The 22,873-nt window shown below is 40.9% G+C and overlaps 1 protein-coding gene and 2 long non-coding RNA genes across 3 annotated transcripts; 1 reads left to right on the top strand and 2 right to left on the bottom strand.

Moving 5' to 3' along the window:
* Positions 1–1,267: 1,267 nt before the first annotated feature.
* LOC108876135 (CDP-diacylglycerol--glycerol-3-phosphate 3-phosphatidyltransferase, mitochondrial) lies at positions 1,268–22,743 on the top strand. The gene is made up of 11 exons (XM_018665471.2): positions 1,268–1,419; positions 6,159–6,369; positions 8,169–8,246; positions 11,677–11,776; positions 11,876–12,065; positions 13,395–13,573; positions 15,468–15,667; positions 16,702–16,993; positions 17,461–17,609; positions 17,737–17,868; positions 22,164–22,743. Exons 1-10 carry the CDS (start codon positions 1,304–1,306, stop codon positions 17,854–17,856), a joined length of 1,635 nt encoding a protein of 544 aa, XP_018520987.1. The 5' UTR covers positions 1,268–1,303; the 3' UTR covers positions 17,857–17,868; positions 22,164–22,743.
* LOC127139176 (uncharacterized) lies at positions 12,545–13,523 on the bottom strand. The gene is made up of 2 exons (XR_007809174.1): positions 13,376–13,523; positions 12,545–12,914 (listed from the first exon to the last, which is right to left on the bottom strand). It is a non-coding gene; the product is annotated as an uncharacterized LOC127139176 (long non-coding RNA).
* On the bottom strand, positions 15,676–22,154 carry LOC127139177 (uncharacterized). The gene is made up of 3 exons (XR_007809175.1): positions 18,178–22,154; positions 17,712–17,897; positions 15,676–16,297 (listed from the first exon to the last, which is right to left on the bottom strand). It is a non-coding gene; the product is annotated as an uncharacterized LOC127139177 (long non-coding RNA).
* Positions 22,744–22,873: the final 130 nt, after the last annotated feature.

Raw genomic sequence — 22,873 nt, 5'->3', positions numbered from 1 at the left:
GAAAATAATAAGCTTTATTTATATAATGCATTTCAAAACAAAGCTACAAAGTGCTTTACACAGCTGGACCAGGATTAAAACATTTAAAGTACTGCAGTGAAGCAAGAGAAAGTCATTCATTAACTACTTACTGTTAGGTACTTTAGTGTACTGTATACAACACTTAGCATTTTATATACCTATTACAGGCTTTTAAAAATGTTTAAAGTAACTGCAGCTGTCAAATACTGAAATGTAGTGGAGTAAAAAGTACAATAATCCCCTGTGAAATGTAGTGGGGTGGAAGTATAGTGTGGCAGAAAATGGATATACTTGAGTAAAGTACATTTCATGAGTTACTTTCCACCATTGGTGATCAACAAAAACAGAAAAACACATTCTTGCACTATCAAAGAGGAGGATGCCATAAAAGTAAACAAAGATTACAGTCCTGTTGCTGTTGTCTTCTTTGTCCAAGAAGCGATACAATAACTATCAAACTATAAAAACAATACAATAACAACATTACTGGTATTAATTAAACCTTGTCCCATGCTACTAACTGCTATTAGTAGCCTGGTCGTTGTGTCATTACAGTAGAATCGACTGGTTGTGGCAGGTTTTAGGTCCTCACGTGCTCAGGATAACATAGTCTCATTCAACCATAGAATCACCTGTTGGCTGGAGCAAACACCTGAACACAAACACCACATGTGTTTGTGCCACATGACTTAAAAACCTGCTGTGAAAGCTGCGGTCACACCTTTGACAGGTAACAAGTGACAAAGGAGGGCAAGTGTCAGCAAGGCGTTAAGAGGCTGTGGAGTATGTAAAGCTGGAGAAGAGGCAGGGCTGATGCTCGCTCTGTGTGAACACATTATTATTATTTACATGGTAAATTTGAAGTAAGAAGACTTTACTACTAAACTGAAGATATAAGGTAGTTAGCAGGTTGACCACTAGAGGTCATTTAAAGGTTTTTACACTACCCCCCAAAAACCCCTAACAGTACCACTTATTTATCTGACTTATTTACTATTTATTGTGGGTAAAAAATAAAAATAAATATTAATAAATAAATAAGTTATGTAAAAGACTTCATACCACATTGTAAAAAATACTCCACTAAGAGTAAAAGTTCTGAGTAAAAACTACAATATTTCCCTGTTAAACATGAGGTAGAAGTATAAAGTATAACGAAGTACAAGTACCTCAAATTTGTACTTAAACTAGTACTACTACTACTACTGCTGCTATTGCTTCTACTGTCTGTCAACGCTGTGTGGTGTCGATAAAGTTAATTCAAAGTCCCAGTGCTGCACCAATGGCGGCTCCCATGTCCTGGAGGAGGTTGGTGCACTCCGTGTACTCACCGGCCATCAGCGGGGTTTTTACCCGGGTATCTGACCGGCTCTTCCGCGCACGGGACAGAAGAGGAGGGTAAGAGACGTGGTTCATCCGCGGGGACACAGATACGAGGGTCAAACCCGCGTTTTACTGTAATGTCTGCAGCCCGCAGAGTTATACAAGCTAATACGTCCGTTATCGGACACGCGTCCCTTCATGGTCTTGTTTCGGCTCTAAATCAACAAGATCATAAATTCTGATGTTTTTGCGCCTTTAGACAACGGCATGTAGTTTAGTAATGTGAAACTAAGTTAAATGCAAGATATCGTCAGATTTAGCAAAGTACTGCACCTCGTGATGCTGCCAGTGTAGCAAACAGCAGCTCACCTTCAGGGAAACTTACTCTGAGGTTGTACATGATGTTGTTCTTCTTCTTGTGTAACAGTGGCTGTCATTTTACCAAACTTGAAACCTGACACCTGTTCGACACCCATTTTATTTTACTGCTGTCCCATCATGTGACACTCAGAGTTTCTGGACAGGTGATATCACAGGTTAGAAGAACTGTCATGCACCTGTGTCCTTCATGGAGCAGGAGGCAGTGGTGAAAAGTAACAGAGTACGTTTACTCAGCTACTGTACTTAGGTGTCATTTTAAGATACTTGTGCTTTACTTGGGTATTTTCAGTTAATGGTGCTTTTTATTTCCACTCCACATTTCAGAGGGAAATATTTTACTTTTTGATGCCTTACAAAAAGCAATATGTAGTCAGAGTCATATTTCAGAGGTTTGTTTGTTCAATATCCAATATCTCACCAAAAATAGAGAAAAAGTCTAAAAACTGTATAAACACATTTGTGAATCAGAATGTTGTTTTTTCTTCTTTCCTCTCCATTAATTGTCTCAGAACTCCTCGGATTAATCTGGTGTCCCTGTTTATAAATCAGCTCCACCTCCAGCAGCCACATCAGTGACATGCTGCTTACACACTGATGCTTTTGTATCAGTCAGTTAATGATGCCATCAGTCAGGGCAGTCAGTCACACCCAACATTTCACATCTTTACGTACAAGAGATGTTGAATTCAACTAAGGTTCGGCCAAAATAAACTACAACATTAATAAAACTAGGGCTGCAACTAACCCAGTGTTTTTATTATTGATCATTTTTTTGTTTTTAATTCATCACTGTGTCTGTAAAATGCAATGGAATGCAATGCAATGAAACACTTGGATGATCTAAAGGTTAAGTACAGCTCTAATAAACAGAGCAGGTTGAATGATATTTATGAATGAAACATACTCTAAAATCAGCCCTTATGTGAAGAATAAAGACCCATTGTAGTAGAATGTGGCTTAAAGTTATGCTTCCAGTAAGTCATGTGGGTCACACCCCGAAAACGTCTAAGGACATTGTTTTCACCAGTGTTTAGAATAAGAGTCTTCCCGCTGTGGGAAATTAGTGTGAAGTGCAGTTCCTGGGTTATGCCCCTGTTTCTGAAAAGGAAGCAAAGTTTGGGCATTGAGACATTTTGGAGCCTGGAGTAAAACTCTGCCATCTACATATTTTTCTTATCTCATATTCCTTCTGAAAATCTGTTGATTTGCATCATTTACTCCACTGTTAAACTGATTTGGCTCCTATGTGAGTCCAAAATAGTACAAAGCAAAGCTATAATATGTGAGTCAACAGGTCTTGATATTAGCGTCACAGTAAGTATTTAGACGTCTTTGGACTGCTAATACTGTAGTGTGTGTGTGGCCAAAAGTATGTGGACACCCTCTGTGTTTTACAGTGTCTGGGGCTGTTTTCATAGTTATATTCAAGACAAGAGTGGGCTGTGACCTTCTGTGGCAAAAGTTTGAGGAAGGCCTTTAACCAGGTCCATACAGAAAGGTTTTTTGAGAGCTCAAATGACCTGCGCAGAGCCCTGACTATAACCCTATCCACCATTTTTTGGGATAAACTAAAATGGTTGTAAGCCTCCAGAGAGGAGTGGAGGCTGATACAGCAGCACATTGATGCTCTTTGTTTTGGATTGAGATGTCCAGCAATCACATATGGGTGTAATTTTCAGATGTCCACAGACTTTTGTCCACATCACGTACATGCTTATCATTAGATAATATGTATTTGTAGCAATTGCAATACTTGTTTTGAATTAATGCTGTGATCTGCATCGTAAAAGCTTTTTTAAAAAACAGCTTTGCCAGTTTTCCAAATGCATCTATATCTGCTGAGAGGAATGAGGATCTAAATCCCTTTAAGGGTGTGCAATGTGATCACACAGGTTTCCCAGTCTGGGGATTTTTTTTTGAATTACGAGGAAGACAAGACAGTGTATTTTCTCCTGTCACATGCTTCAAATCTGGAGGGATGTGGTGGAGTCACATACCAGAGTAAACAGCTCCTCCATTCATCACAATTACCAGCAAAAACCTTGGGGTTATAAGATGAACGTTTACATTTAATGAGGTTAAAGGTTATGTCTCTCAGTTACAGTCATCAAGTCATTGCTCTTGCAATGTGCAACACTGCTGGAATATAAGACTTTATTTAAGAGACCATATTAACAATATCTTGATAATGAGTGAGCAGAATTTCTCCACCCACTCCACCCTATTTCACAATTTTAAAAAATCTACTTTCTTTTTTTGTTTTTTGATGGGAGCTTTTATTGTATTTGACTATAGCCTGAGGTAACAGTTGATTTTATGTTGCTTGGTCTCAGTCCTGAAATGAAAAGCTGTAACAGTGGTCATTCCTTCGAAGTGTGTTCCTTATCTCCTATCACACACTCTTATCTTTTACCACTTACAGAAAGTTGTAAAGGCTTCAGGGTCGGCTCAGGACCATCACATTACATATTATCTATCACCAAGCTTGATATACTTCTGTAGCTAACGTTGGTAGTTTGCACCGCTGTAAAAGATTGAGATATATCAACACAAGCAGTGCGGACACGTGGAAGTTGTCTTTGATGGGACGGCGAGTTTTATGGCTCAATGAATAAAATGTGTGTTTATGATCGGACTTGAATCACAAATAAGAGGGAAATCCCCTCAGTGTGTTTGCTGCAGAAGTTCTAACTCAGCACAGCGGCTTTGGAAAGAAGCCCTGAGCTGTGTGTTTTTGTTTTAACGCGACTTTTGTTTCCTGCGACTTATTGTAAGTGGCCTTTGTGGGTCAAATCCAAACCCAAACATAAAACCACGGGAATATATGTGTGTGTGTGTGTTCTTGATGAGATTTGGTTGTAACAAATACAAAGGAAGGCAGCAGAATGACTGCTGATATTCAGCTTGTGAGGGTCACAGTCATGTCTGAGGTTAACACTCCACCCTGTCTTTATTTAATGTGGCTGCATTGTCAGACCAATTTGTGAGAGTTTATGTCAGAGACAAAGAGGAGAGAGAGGGCTGTGGTGCTGGGTTGAATTTTAGGACACTGACAAAAAAAAAAACAGACACATATTGTTGAATCTGCTCACAGATCAAATGCAACGATTAATCTCTCAGTCGACCGATGGAAAATGATTCCTTTCAGTCTTTTTTTTTTTTTTTTTAAAGCAAAAAACACCAAACGTTTTCTGTTTCTGTGATCATAAATCTTTGGGTTTTGGAAATAATAACAAGCATTTTTCACTATTTTCTGACATTTTATTGACAAAATGACTTGACTAGAAAACAATCACTAGTGTCAATGCACTTAAAAATATCAAACAACCTTTGGCCGGTCGTCATCTCAGACTGTGGAGCTTTAAATGTTGTGTGTGTTGTTGAACTTACATTCAGCTGCCACTTTATTAGGTTCACAAATCAAAAGATAATGGATTAATCTACCAATTCTTTTTTTTTTTCTTAATTTATTAATTGTGTTCCCGATCAACAAAGAGGAAAAATAGCAAATCGTAACATTGAAGAGGCTTAAAATCAGAGAAGTTGTGCCATTTTGTCCACATGTTCCTCTTGAAAAATGACTGAAATAAAACTATTTGATCACCCATACAGTTGCAGATTTTTTTTATATCAGTGAGGATAGGCTAAATAATAGAAACACCTCTCAGAATAGCACAAATGGTATCCTCCAAAATGATCATAATATTGAACCAACCTGGTCCTAATATAGTTTCAACAAAAACTGAACATTATAACCTTGATGAGGGAGGATTTACTGCAGGACTGTTGTATTAGTTTTAGCTGGGTCTTCCTAATAAGCTGCTAGCTGAGTGCTGAGTCTCAGTGCGTGTTCACATGTTGATGGGAACCTCTGACGCTTGAGCCTGCTGGCACCTGAAAGACAGCAGAAAAATACAATACCTGTGAAACTACTGTTTTCCTGGCACAGCTGACCCATTTTGTCTGACACAGTCTCCCCAGGCGAATAGGAAATGAGATACATCTATAATGATGTGTTGTTTTCCTTTGTAGAGCCCTGCTATTTCTCACGAATTCATTATTCTGGAGAACGCTCAGTCAAGCCACACTATCAGCTGGGTTTCCATTGAAGACTTTTAAAGGGAAAAAAATGGACTGTGAAAACATAGTGATCATAGTGATCCATCCAACAGATGTTCAGACATTTTACTTAAATTTCCAAATCTAAGCCTGATTGTGGCGCTAGAGGAAAAGTCAGGGGACCACCAGAGTCAGTGGGGTTCATCCTTTGGGGACCATGAATGTCTGTATAAAGTTTCATGTTGCTTCATTTTGTAGTTGTTGAGATATTTCAGTCTTTCAGTCTCAGAGCTGTACTGCTAGCACAGTTTTAAGAGTGAAAATGGCTGCTAGATTTTCCAATTTCAACCAACCAGTTTCTCTGTCTCCTCCAGTTCCTCCGTGCTGCTGCTGGCCCCCCTGCTGGCCGAGGCCGACCCGGCCCCGTGTCGCGTTGACAGGCCCACAGGGTCAGCTGGAGCTCAGGGCACAGACGGCCTCTGCACGCACTTCCGATGGATGGCGGAGCACGTACCCGCTTTCCGGGTGCCGGGCACCCACATCCACATCCTCACCTCACCTGACCAGTTCTACCAGGCCATGAAGGTCTGTGTCACTGTCAAAATAAACTGTTTGGCTTTGGTCCAAAGGGAGCATAGAAAATAAAAACAGAGCTAAACTTATCTGCCAATGTTGATTGTTCTCACTTCCATATCAGCATCTACTTTGGCACAAACACAACAAACACTTGGAGAAAGTGCTTGATATAATTGAGGAAGTATTCCTTTCCCGGCAGACTTTGATTGTTTACTCTTTAACACCTGATCTGAAAGTATAGCACACTGCAGCTGATAGGAGTTATTGTTTAATTCTTACAGGTCTAATTCTTAGTAAATGTGTCATCACCTGAAACAATCATTAAAAGAAAATCTCAGCATGTTATGTTTCTATAAAATCAGGTACCTTGCGACTCTGGGACAAGGTGAGTAAGTTTACATTAGGAACTGATTCTGTTGTTTTGTTTATGTGGTCCCACACCTGCTGCGCGTCACCACAATGGAATCCATTTGTGCTTCCTCAAACTTTAGCCCATTCAACTGTCCCAGGAACAATTTGACAGGAATGTAGAGCAGTTAATGTGCTGCTGTTACAGCAACAAGGAAGAAGCGTCTTTCATACAAAACCATTGTTCAGCTTAGATGTGAAGAGTATTTGTTACAAGCTTTTCATATACTATGTGCAGTATAAGTCCTTTTAATGGCATGAATCATAATGTGAAATGCATAATAAGTTCTCAAGGTCTCAATCAGTGTTTTTAATTGTGGGTAAAAGTGTGATACAGGGGTATGTGAATAGGTGTATGACACAAAAACACGTCATTCATCTTATTGACACTTCCTCATAACTGTAAAAACTGGGGTGGTTGCCTCGGAATGGCGTCAGATTGTTGTATTTATAAATCACTTTTGGCACACACACACACACCCCACGCACACACTATGCTCTATATTTAATGTTATCAGCTGTCACCAGTGTTGTATCATGATGACACTTGGGTATGTAGTATTGACCAAACCATTTGTAGTGCCTGAGGCTGAAAGAAAAGAAATTCATGTGGTTTGTCTCTGTCTTAGGTAAAGACAAAAAAATATGATGGAACGTGTTTTAAAAACATTATAGCACCATAGATTTTGTTGCCGTTAGGTTTCTGTAGTAGTTCTGTAGTTTCTGCAGTAAATTGAATTTCTTTTGGGCTGTTGGTTGGGCTAAAGAAGACTTTTGAAGATGTTTTATAGCCAAATTATTAGTCAAGAAAATAATCAGCAGATTATTAATTGTTAGTTGTAGCTCAAGCTGTTGAAAAATGACATTTAATTCAGTAACATGCCTCTCTAGAAACAATAACCTTCGATGTGAACAGTTTTCGTTGGCGCCACTTTCTGAGAGAGAAACGGTGCCAATGAAAACTGTCTAGTGCTCCGACTTTGATTCTGCTCTGGAGGACTTTTAAAAATGATAATACGTTTTTTCAACAATAACTCCTAATGCTGTGAGAACCACAAACTGAATTTCATTAATCTCCATTAATACTGGAGTGGTGGCATGGAAATGGAAATGTGTGAATCTGCATGACACATACCAACAGAAGAAAGGAGAAGATATATTCAAATACCTGTTATTTAACAGTTTTGGAAAAGTGATCATTTGTTATTTTCAGGGCCCCCAGGTGGCCCTAAAAGTTTGTTTACTTTGCTTACTGTGTGTCTCTTGCTGTTACTGGCAGGAAGAGTTCATCATTTCTAAATATCAGACCAGATTCTCTGTGGCCAGATTCCTGACACCCACATACACTTGTACATTGCTCTCATTTTCTGCCATGATTCTTTGTTTTTCTTTTTCTTCAGGCACGAATCAAGACTGCAAAGAGGCGGGTGGTGATGGCCTCGTTGTATCTGGGAACAGGTCAGCTGGAGCAGGAGCTGGTGAGAAAAGTGGTGCTTTGTGTGTTGTGTGTGTGTGTGTTTTTTTTAAACAACTCTGGAGATTTTTACTTCCTTAGTTTTGGATCAGGTGAGAACAATGCCATCTAAACACGAGACGCGTGCCAAATAGCTGGGCAGAAAATGCCAGAAAATGTGAGTCAGAGTCCTCTTCCAAGCGAACCACAGTGTGGTTTGTTCAGAATGAAAATGTACTCCAGGCCAGCTACAAGGAATAACCTCAAAATGCAAGGGTTTATGGGTATAAGGAGACCAGTGTTGGCATGTGATAGCCTGCTGTTCTTCATGCTTGGAAAGCCTAGCATAACAACATTAACCCAGAGTAAACCACAGTCTGGACTGATGCTCATATTCAGCTGTTTTTCATGTTTTTTTTTTCTTCTAACTGGTACGAGCAGCAGCAGCAGTAGAGAAGACGAATTACAGAAAAAGGCAGACACAAGTCATACATGCTTAATTACAGTTAAAAGCATCTGAATCTGCCCTGACTGCTGCCAAGCTCTGCAACCTCACAGGATGATGGATTACTAGAAATGTGAGTCAGTAAGGTACAGTGAGTCCATGTGACTGTTATTTTCAAGCCCAGGTTTGCTTGTATTTGGACACAAGGATTTCGACTCAGTTCAGGAGAAAAATGTTTGTGGTTTAGACTGAAGAATGCAAACTGCAGGTGTGATTTCAGCCCAAGGACCAGATCCCAGGCTCAACACAAAAGAGACTGATACCGCCAGTCACACCTGTGCAGTGTATTTACTTAAGCGCAGGTGCAGGCATTGAGAATTTAATGTAGGTTTATCTTGAGCATGCCATATATAAAGGCAATTCAGAGTGCTTCATAAGAGACACCACCCTGTGTGAGCCTTTTATGACTAGTAACGGCAGACTGCACATGCACGCACATGAGCATGTGATACACACTCCTGTTGATAGTTTCACGCTATACCACTAGGTCTTTAGGTGGCAGTAATGTGCCAAGAAATATAGAAATGCATGAACGAGGAAGACTGCAAGAAAGTAAACATAATGTAAACAAAATAGATCTCAAACTTTAGATTATAGATTAGTAGCCCCTTAGCTAAAAACAGAAACGTCATCAACATGTTTGCTATGAATTTCTCTGGACATTCACCTGCTCTGTTCACACATCAGCTCAGTCAGACATTACATGGATGTTATACTAGGGAGCTGATCCGTTTAATGCCTGAGACTCGAAGAGACTTGTTGTTCTTGTCTCTGAAAATAGCTCCGTATGACTCTGGTTGTACGTAGGTTTGGGCTCGCTGTCCTGCTGCAAAATGAGTTTGAGATCGATCAGACGCCTCTCTGATGGTACCGTGTGATGGAAAAGAATGAAAACATCTACACTACCTAAAACTTTTGCACAGTACCGCACATGGATACGGATATATTGTATCTGCAATAAACCAATATTTTACCCTTGCAGATGAAACAGGAAGCAGTCACGTTCAGCTCCACCGAAAAATAATCAATTGTCCACTCCTGCTGAAACTCTGTCCTCCAGGTCAATATATCTTTTAGGTTTAGGAAGAGACATTCTGGTGTCTGGTGTGCAGCAGTAAATCAGAGCATTTATGATGTTTATGATGACACATTTTACTGTTATATGCCTCTTGCTTGATGTTAGATGTGAAATGAATTGCCAGGTTTTACAGCCGGCTGCTGGAAATGATTTCTCTAACTTATTCACTGGCTCTTGTTGCAGGTTGCCTGCCACAGATTGCCACTTAAGAGTCAATCAGAAGCAACATTTTCTATCTTGACTTACTGGTAACAGTTCAGACAACTTTTACATAGCATGATGACTAAATGCTGTTTCTCTGCTTTAAGAGATAAACAGTTTTTCCTCAGAGCTCCCACTCATTGTCAGATTTGCTCCAAAGGAAACTTCTAGAGCTGGTGGTGCAGACATCCCCAAAGAGCTCTCTACTGGAAAGAAGAAATGTTTTACTGGCATGTAAACAGGCACTCTGGGGTGACGTATAATGAATGCATTTGGGCACCAGATGCACAATTTAGCTGAAGTAAAAAAACAAAACAAAAAAAAACATCAGTGATACCAGTTTGATACCAGGAGGGGAACAAATGCCAAGCTCGCCACAAATAAAGGCTTTACTCTTGCTACCAGTGGAGAGACTGTTTCCTCTTTGTGAACAGTAGTTAATCATGCTTTTCCCACGCTAAGTAAACACATAATAAAAGGCAGCCAGTGTTTGATAAATGGTGTCTACTGCCAAGTAATCAATAATCATTCATCTTTTCCTGTGTTGTGCAACTCAGTCTTGGGATGTTCATTAAAACGCATGTAGTTGGACAGAGAAAAAAACAAGGACACTGACATCAGTGTTTACCTGAAACCAAAACTCGTCAGCCTGCACTTAGACTTGTTCACTACAAGTTGGAGAGTTACACAAAAATGAATAACCTTCACTACCCAGCTCCAAGGCTGTCAGGAAGCAGAGCTACTTTTTATCACAGCTGATCAGTGTCACAGAGTGAGATGTGAAAACATGACAACAAACCACAGGAAATCTTTATGTGGCTGGATGTTCCAAGTAAGATGATGACAGACGTTTTTCATTCCAGTGAAACGAACTGAGCATCTTGAAGCTTAATTAATCAATTAATGTATACATTCATGTTATTTATATTATTTATTAATTAAAACCTGAGTGCAATTTTGTCTCCCCCTCTGGTGGTGATAGTAATTACAACCTGTGTTTTTCCTTACCATTGATCATTTTCTATTTTACACTGTAATCCTTCCTCTGAAAGCAGAGTTTCTGTTTTATCTGGAGCATCAGAAGCTTTTCTTGGATGCTTCCTAGGTTTTTCCACCATAGGCTCCACCATACTCCGAGCTGCTGTAGCCTTCAGTTGCTCCCCTCTTCCCTCTTTGTCTAATCAACCGTATAAAACCCAAAATCCATTCAGTTTATGAAATGAAAGCAGCAAAGTTTCACATTTGAGACACTAACACCAGTGAAGGTTTGTTTTTTTTTTCCTTGGAAAAAAACGATTAACTGAAATGGTTGCAGATTAATTTTCTGTCAGTAGAGTGATGGACTAGTTGTCTCAGCTGTATAAATCAGTTCTGCCTGGGACCACTTTGTGCAGTGGATGGTTTAACACTTACCCAAGGCTAATCTGTCAAATGGAAGTTATAATCAAATTGTCTCTATGAGAAACTTCCCCACAATGTGGCAATTTGTTTTGTGGGGAACTCCGCCGATTTTACACATCATAGTGCGTTTACAGGTCTTTGAGTTCCACTGTGATGTGTATTGATGATATGTGGAATAAAAAAGTATTGGGATTGAATTTTGACCCTTTCTTTGCCTGCTTGCTCAGCTTGTTTTGATGTTTGTCCTCTGCTGTCTTTGTCTTTACTCAGGTGGACTGTATGGAGGAAGCTCTACAACGCTCACAGGACAACAGTCATTCTCCTGACCTAAAGGTCTCCGTGTTGCTGGACTACACCCGTGGATCACGAGGTCGTTGGCACTTTCCGCTCACATCTTTTTTTTTTTTTTTTTGCAGCTGTTTCCCCACAGAGCTCACCACCCCCATCCCGTTATGTTTTTTACGTGCAGGTCAGATCAACTCGAGGACCATGCTGCTGCCACTGCTGCAGCGCTTTGCCTCTCAGATGCGGGTCTCCCTGTACCACACTCCGGACCTGAGGGGGCTGCTGCGGCTGCTCGTCCCTCAGCGCTTCAACGAGACCATCGGAGTCCAGCACATTAAAGTCTACCTGTTTGATGACAGCATTATCATCAGCGGGTATGTTGATTCCTGGACAGAGAGTTGAATCCTCCCTCCTCCTCACCCCCGTCTGCTTTCACCTTTGTTTAATCTTGTTCTGGTCTACTAAACATTTGCATAGTCAAAGTGCAGGTATTTACTGTCAATACTTGGAAATGTTCTTCATGCACATTTGGACGTATGCAGAGAAAGAACAGAGAGAACAGAGGGTGTGCTCCAGACCCAGTGGGCACAGTGTTGGTTTGTGCCGGCTGAGTGTGGTTTCCACTCCATTTCAGCTCTGCACACAAAATGGCACATGCTGCTTACGCTGACCCGAGTCTACGGCTTAAGGGGAAACTAAACAATGTATCAAACTATAGGAAACATTACCATTTTGTCTGTATAAGACAACCACTCCCTTGTCCAACACCTACTTTTGGCGCTCTTTTCTGGCTAGTCCTGTTTGGAAGGTTTCGCTGAGGTACTGTTAGTCAAAGGAGAAGAGAGTCATCATCTAACATTAAAGCGTAACATGAATTCCACATTTATTTTCAGTTTTCTCAGTGGCATGAACGTTCAGAACCTCCTGAGGGTTAACCTGGACTAACTCTAAAACAAACTACAAATGGACCTGAAGATGCTCACTAGCGTAGCAACATTATGCAGCTGATTTACTGGAAAATAACAGCCCTGATCATTTTGATGATACACTGAGTTGTAATATTGAGAAGTATTTCTGTTTCGGGTGACTGAAAATTACAAGTCAGCACTTTACTGAGAAAAGGGTCCACAGCGGCGACGACGTCATCAACACTGTCAAAACGGCAACCATTGAGCTCCGCCTTCATCTTGGAGTCTGAGGGGCCACATCAGGTGTTGGATCACCTGAAATGGATATACCACAAAGTTATTCACTTCAGTCTTTCAGCATAATCAGTCAGAGATGCATCTCCTTCTACCTCAGGCCCCTTGTAAGACAACTTGTGCACACTTTCAAGAAGGAATTAGAGTCTGATGTTTGGACCTGTATGGCATTAAATGTCAAAAATTTTTCATGGCTAAATTCAAACTGAGAAGGTACTGAACTTGTACTGTCTGTGCCAACACTTAAGAGCCAAGTGAAAAGATTAAATTAGTCACCGCAGTGATTGGTTTAACATGGATAGTTTTAGCCTTTAGTTCAACAGCAGACAGTGTACACACAACAAGTGTTACAATAACATCTACACCCTCCACTGCTGTTTGGCTGACAGAGATTGAAGGTCACATGTTCATCTCAAACACACAAGTGGATCCTTGTTTGAAAGATTGGAGGGAGCATGAGCACAGAAGAGAAATACCCTGACCTTGAACCTCTGTCTTCAGGGCCAACCTGAGCGACTCGTACTTCACCAACAGACAGGACCGCTACGTGCTGCTGGAGAACTGCAGGGAGGTCGCCGACTTCTTCTCCGACCTGGTGGAGGCCGTGGGGGACGTTTCCCTGCAGCTTCAGCCGGACGACTCGGTCACCATGCTGGAGGGGATGGTGCACCCATACAAAGGTAAGACAACAAAACGCAGACGCGTGCGTGTCTGTACACGGGCGCATGGTTACCCCCACCCCACCCCCAAACATGTTTTGACACTTCATGCTCAGTTACGGCGGCACTGGGCCCCGTTTTCAGCAAGAGGAGCCGATGGATTTCGCTAATGGAGCTTGAAAGCTTAGACAGGCGAATAAATGATGGTCGGATTGTGTGTGTGTGCGTGTGTGTGTGCGCAGTTAGAAAGATGTAGAGAGCTCTTGCGGTTGGATAGCCATGCAGCCGGATGTGAAATTGTCAGGATTTTCTCTTTATACACACACACACACACACACACACTCGTACAGTGTGTCCGTAATTCGAGTGCAGACTGCCAGGATGTTAGTTTGAGGGATGAATGACATAATGTCTGCAGGACCGGACCGCCGTTGTAACGAAGACCAGGAATAGAGTTGTGATGTCACGGTGTTGCTGGAAGACGATATGTAGTGGGAACTGCACACACACACACACACACACGCACACAGTTAATTCAGAAACACACACACATACTGGTGAAATTCTACTGAAATCTAGTTAGAAATCTTCCTTACAAATCTAATTTGTAAGGATGACACAGAAGATTTATAACTGATAATAACTATGACGTGTCCTGACATAGAAAAATAACAGATAACATAGTTAAAGCCAGTTAACACTTACGCTCATATACTACAGTCAGGAAGTGTATGTGTATGTGGACATGTTCCACATTAGACAACTTCTTCCACTTTGCTTTTCTGGTTCACACACGGTCGGCTCAGACTCAGGGGTTCACGTGGCCCCTCGTGACCACGCAGACACAGAAACCGTGAATTTGCCGTCAGTCAGTGAGAGTTAACTGATAACATAGCACAAAGTTCTGCTGCTGTGCAGTTACCTGAGGTTAAAAGAGTCAGTACACCTAAATTAAAGCAAGCATTTTCCACTCGTCTTTAGTATTATCTACTCTGCTGATCAGACTCATTTGGCTTCACTTCATTCATTCAGCGATCTCTTGTTACTCATAATTTTGCCTCAAGCAATCAGGAGTGAAAGCTGGATCCGTCCTGCTGAAGTCAGTTTTAGTTGACATGGATGCTGCAGATGTTAGAAACAGTTAACTGAATATTTTTTCACGCTTAAAAAAGAAATTTGTCGATTTAAGAGGTGTTGTTTCTTATGGAAACCCTGGGGTCTGTTGTTGCATGTCGTCTCTCTCACTCCACTCATGTATTCTGTCTGGTTCTATATTGTAAAAAAAAAAAAAAAAACCCTTGAAAAATCTGTGCAAGTCACATCCAGAGTTTTTCTGTTGCAATTCTTCATTGGAATTCTGAACAAATGAAAGATGCGGGCACTGATTGAGACGTGTGAAACCAGTGGTGTCTAGACGTGAACATAGTTTTGGTCTGAGATTCATGCCTCGACTCTAGTGCAGTGGAGATGAATTCAGTTTCATTTGAAACATTGAATATTTTGATTTTTTTTTTTAAATAACAGCAGCTTCTCTCTCCAGTTCTAACTCTGTTCCTCCAGTAGAAAGTGTTTCCTCTGCGTGGTTAGATACCATTACATACATGAGAGAGAAAAGGTGAACTGACCCTTTAAACTGCAGACAACCATCCAGCAGATCAGAGCCTCTGCTTTATGTTAACCCTCACTGATAGACTGACCTCAGACTAGCTTTAAAACACAACACTTTAATATGCTGCACTGTTGTGGGGTGTCCTGTTTTACTGCTCTTTAGTTGAGGTTTTATTTTCACTCCCACGCACATTTACTCAAAGCCCAGCACACTGTGACCCAGAGATCAGGCTGACCATCTCCCGCTGCACCCACTTATCTTCGTCTGTGTGTGCATGCTTGTGTTTTCCGTCTCCACGGCAACCAGGCAACAGACAGGACTTCTCAACAGCAGCGAGGAAGCGAATCATGGAAGTCGTGAACACGGCTCACACAAGGCAGCGGCTGCTGAACCGGTCCGAGGACTCCGAGGACGAGGCGATGAGCGAGGGCGAGGAGGACACCTGGGTGTTCCCCCTGGTCCAGATGAAACCTCTGGGCATCCAGGTGGACGAGCAGGTGACACAGGTGAGGCTCCACACCTGACCTCTTCTGATTGGCCGAGTCATATGTGGAGCTGAAATTGATAAAAAACACACCTTGTGGCTCCATAATGTTGGTAAAACTTTGACTTTTACTTAATAACAAATAATTAAAAAACACTTTTTGGAGATGTGACTAACAAGGTCATACGTGGCTAACAAACCATGGACAAATATTTGAACTTTTATTCAGAGTTTATTAGTCACATATTCTGGGAATGAAAACAGTAACATGATCTCCAGCGCAGTGTACTGTAATTCAATACAACAGCACAAACTGTGGCAAACATTTACATATTTAAAAAACACTTTATTTACATTATGTCGTAGCTGCGTTTATCGGTGGATTTGATTTAACTGATGATGAAGCAGCTGTTTTCAAACGCAGCTCTTGTGTCAGTTTACTTCTTGTAAATTGTTTAGGTTCCTTTTAAAGTAGTGCAAATATAACACTCATCACTTTTTGGATTTGGAATATTTTCATTGAGAAATATGAGATTTTTTTTTTTTTTTTTTTAAAGCAGTCCAGACCAAAGCAGTTTCAAGCAGACTTTGTTTTCCCATGCGCTCAGAAGTCGTTGAAGAAATTCCCTTGTGTCAGCAGCAGAATGTTTTTCTGTATTGAAGTAAACAGGGAGAAAAATGAAATGAGCTGCTGATTATGTATTATGTAAAAAAACTGAAAATCATTTTCAACTTCACAGTAGTTGCACTGCAACATTTTTTTAATCTTGTTTTTCCCTGACTTCTTGTAACAGTGATGATCCAACTTAATGATGAGAATAAAGACCAGTTTAAATTAACTCAATTAAACTGAGAAATATGATTTCCTGGTGTTTTAAATGGCTCATTATTATATATTATATATATTATATAACTGTATCATTATCAAGGTAAAAGTGAATAAAAGCAGTAATTAAACAAAGCAAAACAACCAGTTCCATTTTTCACAGCATCAGGATTTAGAAACATGACTGTAACTCGTCTCTCTTCGCTCTCTGTCTCACACTGAACCTCCAGCGTTTGCTGACAGACGCCGGGCCGGACTCCACTGTGTTCCTAACATCGGGTTACTTCAACCTGACCCGGGCGTACATGGGGTTGGTGCTCGGGGCCGGAGCCAGCTACCGCATCCTCACCGCCTCCCCCGAGGTCAACGGGTTCTTTGGAGCCAAGGGCGTTGCCGGAGCGATCCCCGCGGCTTACATCCACATCGCCAGGCAGTTCTACAACCAGGTTTGCCAGCTGGGCCAACAGGAGAGGGTACACCTGCACGAGTACCACAGGCCGCAGTGGACCTTCCACGCCAAAGGTGGGATGAAACAAAAGGTTAATTTTCTTAAATGTCAGGGGTTACCCCTGCTGTGTAGAAATATCCACACACAAAAAGCCACTTTTTCTGTTTGACACATCAACATGTCTTAGGAAATATTCAGATCTAAGCCAGGACTCATCCCTCCAGATTAGTTGTGTTTGGCTCAGTGAAAACAATAAAAACACATTACTCTCGCTGTTCTTCTCCCTGCTCTGCTGTTCTTCTTGTGGTCACAGTGGTATGTAGCGTGAGAGACGTCGGCTTGTACAGTCATTGTGTCGTAGCCTCGGGACAAGGATGTACACTCACTCTCTCTCATACTTTGGGGTTTTGGATCCACGCTGGGGATTTCTGCATGTGCTTCCTTTTAGTTGTGGTTTCTGGGCCGACAGAAATCCCTGCTGGAAGCGGCTCTCTGAAGCATTACCTCCTCACTGGCTCACGCCGCTTTTCCTCTCCTACAGGTCTGTGGTATTACCTCCAGGGGCAGGACCGGCCTTGCCTCACTCTAATTGGCTCCCCTAATTTTGGTTACCGCTCGGTTCACCGTGACCTGGAGGCCCAAATCGCCATAGTAACGGAGAATGAGGAGCTGCAGAGCCAGCTGCAGGAGGTTGGCCGTTTCTTTCCCTCTTTCTTTTTTCTTTTTTTTTTCCCTCTAACCACAGCGTGAAATGATGATGAATGTCTGAGTAACTCTTTACTGAATACACACCTGTGTTTTAAACTCTGTCTCTCAGGAGCAGGAGATGTTGTACCAGCGCTCCACTGAGGTGTCCAGCTCCACATTTGAGCAGCCGGACCGCCACGTCAAGCTGTGGGTGAAACTAGTCACTCCCCTCATCAAGAATTTCTTCTGAGATGCAAATCAGGTGCAAAAACTCAGACACATACACACTCACTAAAAATGGAATAAACTCAAATTAGTTTATTTTGTTAAAGAACAATTCTAGTTTTGGTCTTAGTTTCTTTCCAGCGGCGGAAGAAATATCCAATCAGGCAAGAAACAAGAGTAGTGAGGCCTTAACACTGCACCTATTATTATTTTTAAATTAACAATTAATCAAATAACTACAGCTTCATCCACACTAATATGTTTTAGTTCCTGTGTTTACGCCTGGCGTTCTCATTACTCTGGAGTTTTTGAGCCATCTTTTCGAAACAATGACATAAATACTCACGACTGGGTCTTGTCAGTCACGACATATCCTTCTCCAAATCAGCCGCTACTGCTGCCTTATTCTCGTGTTACTCTCAGTAACTTAATTTTTGCCAATGCTGTTCCTTGTTTGCAGAATATTCTGCTACTATGCAACCAACTGCAGAGGAGACAGTCTGCTTCCTGTTTACACCATTACACACATGCCCATTGTACATGAACAGTCATGTGATGTCCGTTTTTGTTTTAAAATGAAAATATATTAGTGGCTGCAGCCTAAGTGATAGCGTGAAATGAGCCTTTTAGAGTCTTTCAGCTCATTCTTTTGGTTTTCACAGCCTCAGCTTTACTTTACTTTGATTCAGTCTCACTCTCATCAATCTCGTTTCCAGTAGCAACAAAAAGATTCAAACTAGACACAATTAGCACTGAGCTGGTCAACATAGTGGAGCAGTTAGCAGCTGTTGCGCCCCGGCCTCGGGGGGAACCCTGACGCCTCCTTCTCCCAGCTCCCAGAAACCACCAGCAACTCAAGACTTCTTTTAGCTTTTTATTACTCACTTTTTTTAAATGTACATTAAATGTTTTAATGTTGTGGCTGATCGGTGTATAAGAACGTAACATTTATCATCAATGGAAACAATTCAGAGTATGTGGATATGTGCTTAACTGGAGCTCACAGATATCATAGCCAAAAAAATAAAAGCCAAACCATAAAAACAAAACCCAAGTTGTAATGAACCAGAGTTTTCCTCTGAAGAATGTGCATCTCTGCTTTGTTTCCATTGTTTTTATTCAGTTTTAGTCTGTGAGTTTTGCCTAGTAGACAAAATACAGCCTTGAACATACTGTACAGAAACACACACACACAAATACACACACACACACACAGTAAAACAGGCTGTGGCTTCTTAGAAATGTCTGCAGTCATTGTGGTGAGTCCCAAATCACAGGTCCCGTCCTCGCCTTCCCAGCAGCCCAAATCACCAAAGTGAGAGCAGGGACAGCGTGTCGGCTGATTCACTCCTGTCAAGAAATGAGTCAGCGCGGTGTTATGATGATGATCTGTCAGTGTGGTCTGCATTACTGTGAGTCCTGTCAGGACTTGGCGATGTGAAGTCAGAGGGTTCATCAACCTCATGAAAAACAGGAGTCAAGAGGCTACTTCTGTTCTCTGGAAGAGCTTGAGATAAAGTGTTTGTTTAAGCAGGAGATAACTGCAGGGATGCAATAAAAATAAAAAAAAACACAGAAACCACTCATTCAGAGAGGAAGATAATTTTATAAACTCTGTTTCTAGCCAAAGGGAAATCTGTCAAGATCTCAGCTGCAGATTGAGGGAGGGAAAGCCAATCAGCAGTTTTTTTTTTTTTCGTTAGTTTCTGAGAACAGGAAGTGTCACAGGCTGGATAATGACGGTAAATGGGTGGTGTCTTATCGCTACCTGGACAGAGTCAAGAACAAAAAAAAAAAAGAAAAGAAAAAACCTGAGTGATCTGTTGCCAAAAGGAAACAGCCATAAATAGATCATCTTTCATTGCTTGAGCATTATTCACAAATATGCAGGCACTTACAGGTGAAAATACCTCTCTCATAATGATTAGGCAGAGACATGTTTAAGATCCCTTGTTGTAACAAAAAAAAATGTTGAGAAGATGTGTGGAAATCCTCTTGTTACTGGCAAGATGATGTAAATGCAGAGAGGGGTTTGGCCTCTGAGACGCTTCAGTCACGTCGCGCTAAAAAGTTGCATTGACCTCTAAAAGTATTTTGCCAACAGCTGAAAAGGCTCCTCAGTGTCATTGATACAAAGACTGTGACCTGGAATTACCACCCGTCTGTGAAATGTGATCACAGTCTTCACTAACTGATCCTCCTGTTTACAAAATACTGCTGTGATCCAACTCAGTCCCAACAAACAAACTGCTGATGTAAAAGTAGAGTTTATTTTCTGTTAACGCTGATTCGATTTTTGAATATTGTTTGTTGTTCGATTTTATTGAGATTCACATATTAGAGCAGAGGAGTGTTGCACAATTGTCAGTTTTGGCTGAGAGGAGCAAAGGTGGAAAGGGAAGATCTGTTTTTGTCACCTGTTGCCCCCCCCCCTTAGTCTTCTCTCAGCTTCTCTGAGACATCATGAATGACTGAAAATATCCATTATGTTTTAAACAACATTGTGTTTTCCCACTCTCTATGATGGCCGGTAGCTGTGCGGAAAAAGCTTTTGATTCCCATTTACTGCACATTTTTGATGCTTTTGGAGCCATTTAAAGGATAAACTGGTGATTTTTTTTCTTGTTGTCAACAAATCCCAGGAAAAGATAAAAATACACATTCACATACATAAATACATATACATGAAATAACACAAGGTACAGTAGTAGTCTACAATCATTATATAGGACACAATAAGCTCTGTTCTTGTTCTAATTCAATGTCTAAACTCTGTCAGAACAGCCTTATATCAATTGTTTTTTAAAAGTTCAGGGATTTTCTGATGAATCAAGGTAAATTATTCCATGGATGGCTGCAGCAGGAAATACTCACTATAGAGCACCAAGTGTGTATTAACCCACGATTGAAAATAGTCTCTAACAACTGCACTGTTTACTCCTGGTTAAGCGACAGTTGCTGAAAGCTGTTTAAGGAAATTACTGAGCCTTTAAAAAAAATTAAACTCAGCATTTGAGGCGTAATAGGTCTCAAGCTAACAGGGTTGGGGCTAACAGGAAGTCTAAAAGTACTGCTAGATGGAACAAAGCATTGTTGGTTTTGCTTTTTGGGGGGATTTACTGACAAAAAGAAAAGTGCCCTTTCCTTAAAGGATCAGTGCCAGGAATGGAGGAAAATATGGGAGAAATTCACTCAGTACGAAACAAACAAGTCCAAGATGAGTTTTTGATTTTTATTTCACCCCTGAACAGAGTTTTTCCTATTGTATTATAATCTTTAACACACCAGATGAGCTTAGATGCTGAGTGCAAGTGAAGTCTGTTTTTATTTTGATCCAAAACAGGATCTTTTTTTTTTTGTTAGTTGTTTTTTGCCTGAACACTTTTGACTTTTGACTTACAAATTAACAAACATGTCCCCGAGCATCAGAACAGATGTTTTTGTTGATTTTTTAAAATGGCAAAATACAGATAAAAATAGTTGAATAGGAAAAAGAAATGCAACATATGTCATATGCTGTATACAGAGCGTCTACCGCTGGTTAACAAGCAGTGCTGTCTACTGGGAGCGTTTGTAGAGCAGTTTGTTCACTCTCACTTGTGTGTATCAGTCTAGCATTGTGATCTGTGTACTTTACCGCTTATCTCGTTTTTTTTTTTTTTCCTGACAGAGGAAAAAACAAATCTCGGCCCTCCAACAATAGCTTTGCTGGTTGAATGGATAAAAAGCCCTTATCGGCAGCACAGGCCGTCTATTGTTAGAAACTAGTGACAACAGGTTGGAGCCCCTCCAAACACTTTTCACAGTCCTGTCTAACAGTCCAGCGGGGTTAAAATACAGCTGGAGTCCCAACAGCAGCATCATGAATCACAGGCTCATGTGGTTGTCATGGACCTGACTGCCCTCTAGTGGCGAAACTGCAATCTCCCACTGTGGTTTCATACATTGAACTAAACCCAACTTGAGATCATTTTTTTTCTGACATTTTATTTAGAAAACAGTTAATAGAGAAAATAATCTCTAGAATCTAGAATAATAATAGACAATAGATGGAAGTGAAATCTGTTTTTTGGATTACAAATAGAGACACACTTTTGGAAACTCGGTTAGAAATCACTTTTTATTGTGCATCAAATTGAATATCTGTGGGTGTTAGGCTTTTGGTCGAATAATAAAAGACATTTTAGCCTTTTATTTCACAGGGAAAAAAAATTACTGACATTCTCCATCTTTCAGAGAGACAGATGCTTGTGGCTCTGGTGCGATGATAACATAGACTCGACACAATACTGAACATTCTTCTCTGTGTTTGTGTGTTTTCACGTTGTGCAGGAGGCGAGGAGGCTTCGGATTTTGCTCGTCCCTGAGGTTGGAGGTCACGGTGGAGGTCAGCCCGTTTCTGCAGAGACGGTACGGTCGGACACACTCGGCATGCTGGGAGTCTGCTTCTTCAGCTCTCATAAGCGACTCACATTTGCAGACACACAAAGGAGCAGATTTATATGGTGAATTCAGGAAGTAAATCAGCTTCTTTTCTGTTAATTTAAGCTCTAGATCCTGCATATGTTACTCCGTTAGATCATTTATATATTAACACCTGATGTCATTACACTGTGGATTTCTGGTTTTGTATTACTGAGTACAAACATTTCAAAAAAACTACTTCTACTATTATACAAGTTACATGTATAAGAGCAGCAATAGAGACTTCATTAATGCGTGTCCCTGATGTACTGGTAAACAGATGGGTGTGGTGAAGCATTATGATTCCTCATGGAGCCTTAATAATAGTTTTTAAGAGCTCTTAGAGTGTGTTTACAGCTCTGCCCACAGCAGTAATCAAAGTTAACTGTACAGTGACTGTGTTATTATCTTGTAAATTAAAGGATGATGTGGTGAGTTTTTAAAGTGACTCTAAACGTGTGACTTTGTGTTTAGTGCGTTGGGTGATTTTCACCCTTGTTGTCGTAGAAATGTTTCATTTGGAGTTAAAAGACATCAGGAGGGTTTAATTTAATTTTCATGTTGGCAAAAGTTACACC

This window comes from Lates calcarifer, linkage group LG23 (genome assembly GCF_001640805.2).
Source record: "Lates calcarifer isolate ASB-BC8 linkage group LG23, TLL_Latcal_v3, whole genome shotgun sequence".
In the NCBI taxonomy this organism is placed as follows: Eukaryota; Metazoa; Chordata; class Actinopteri; family Centropomidae; genus Lates; species Lates calcarifer.
Note: the sequence above shows the minus strand (reverse complement) of the source record. Positions and strands in the feature narration are given on the sequence as shown.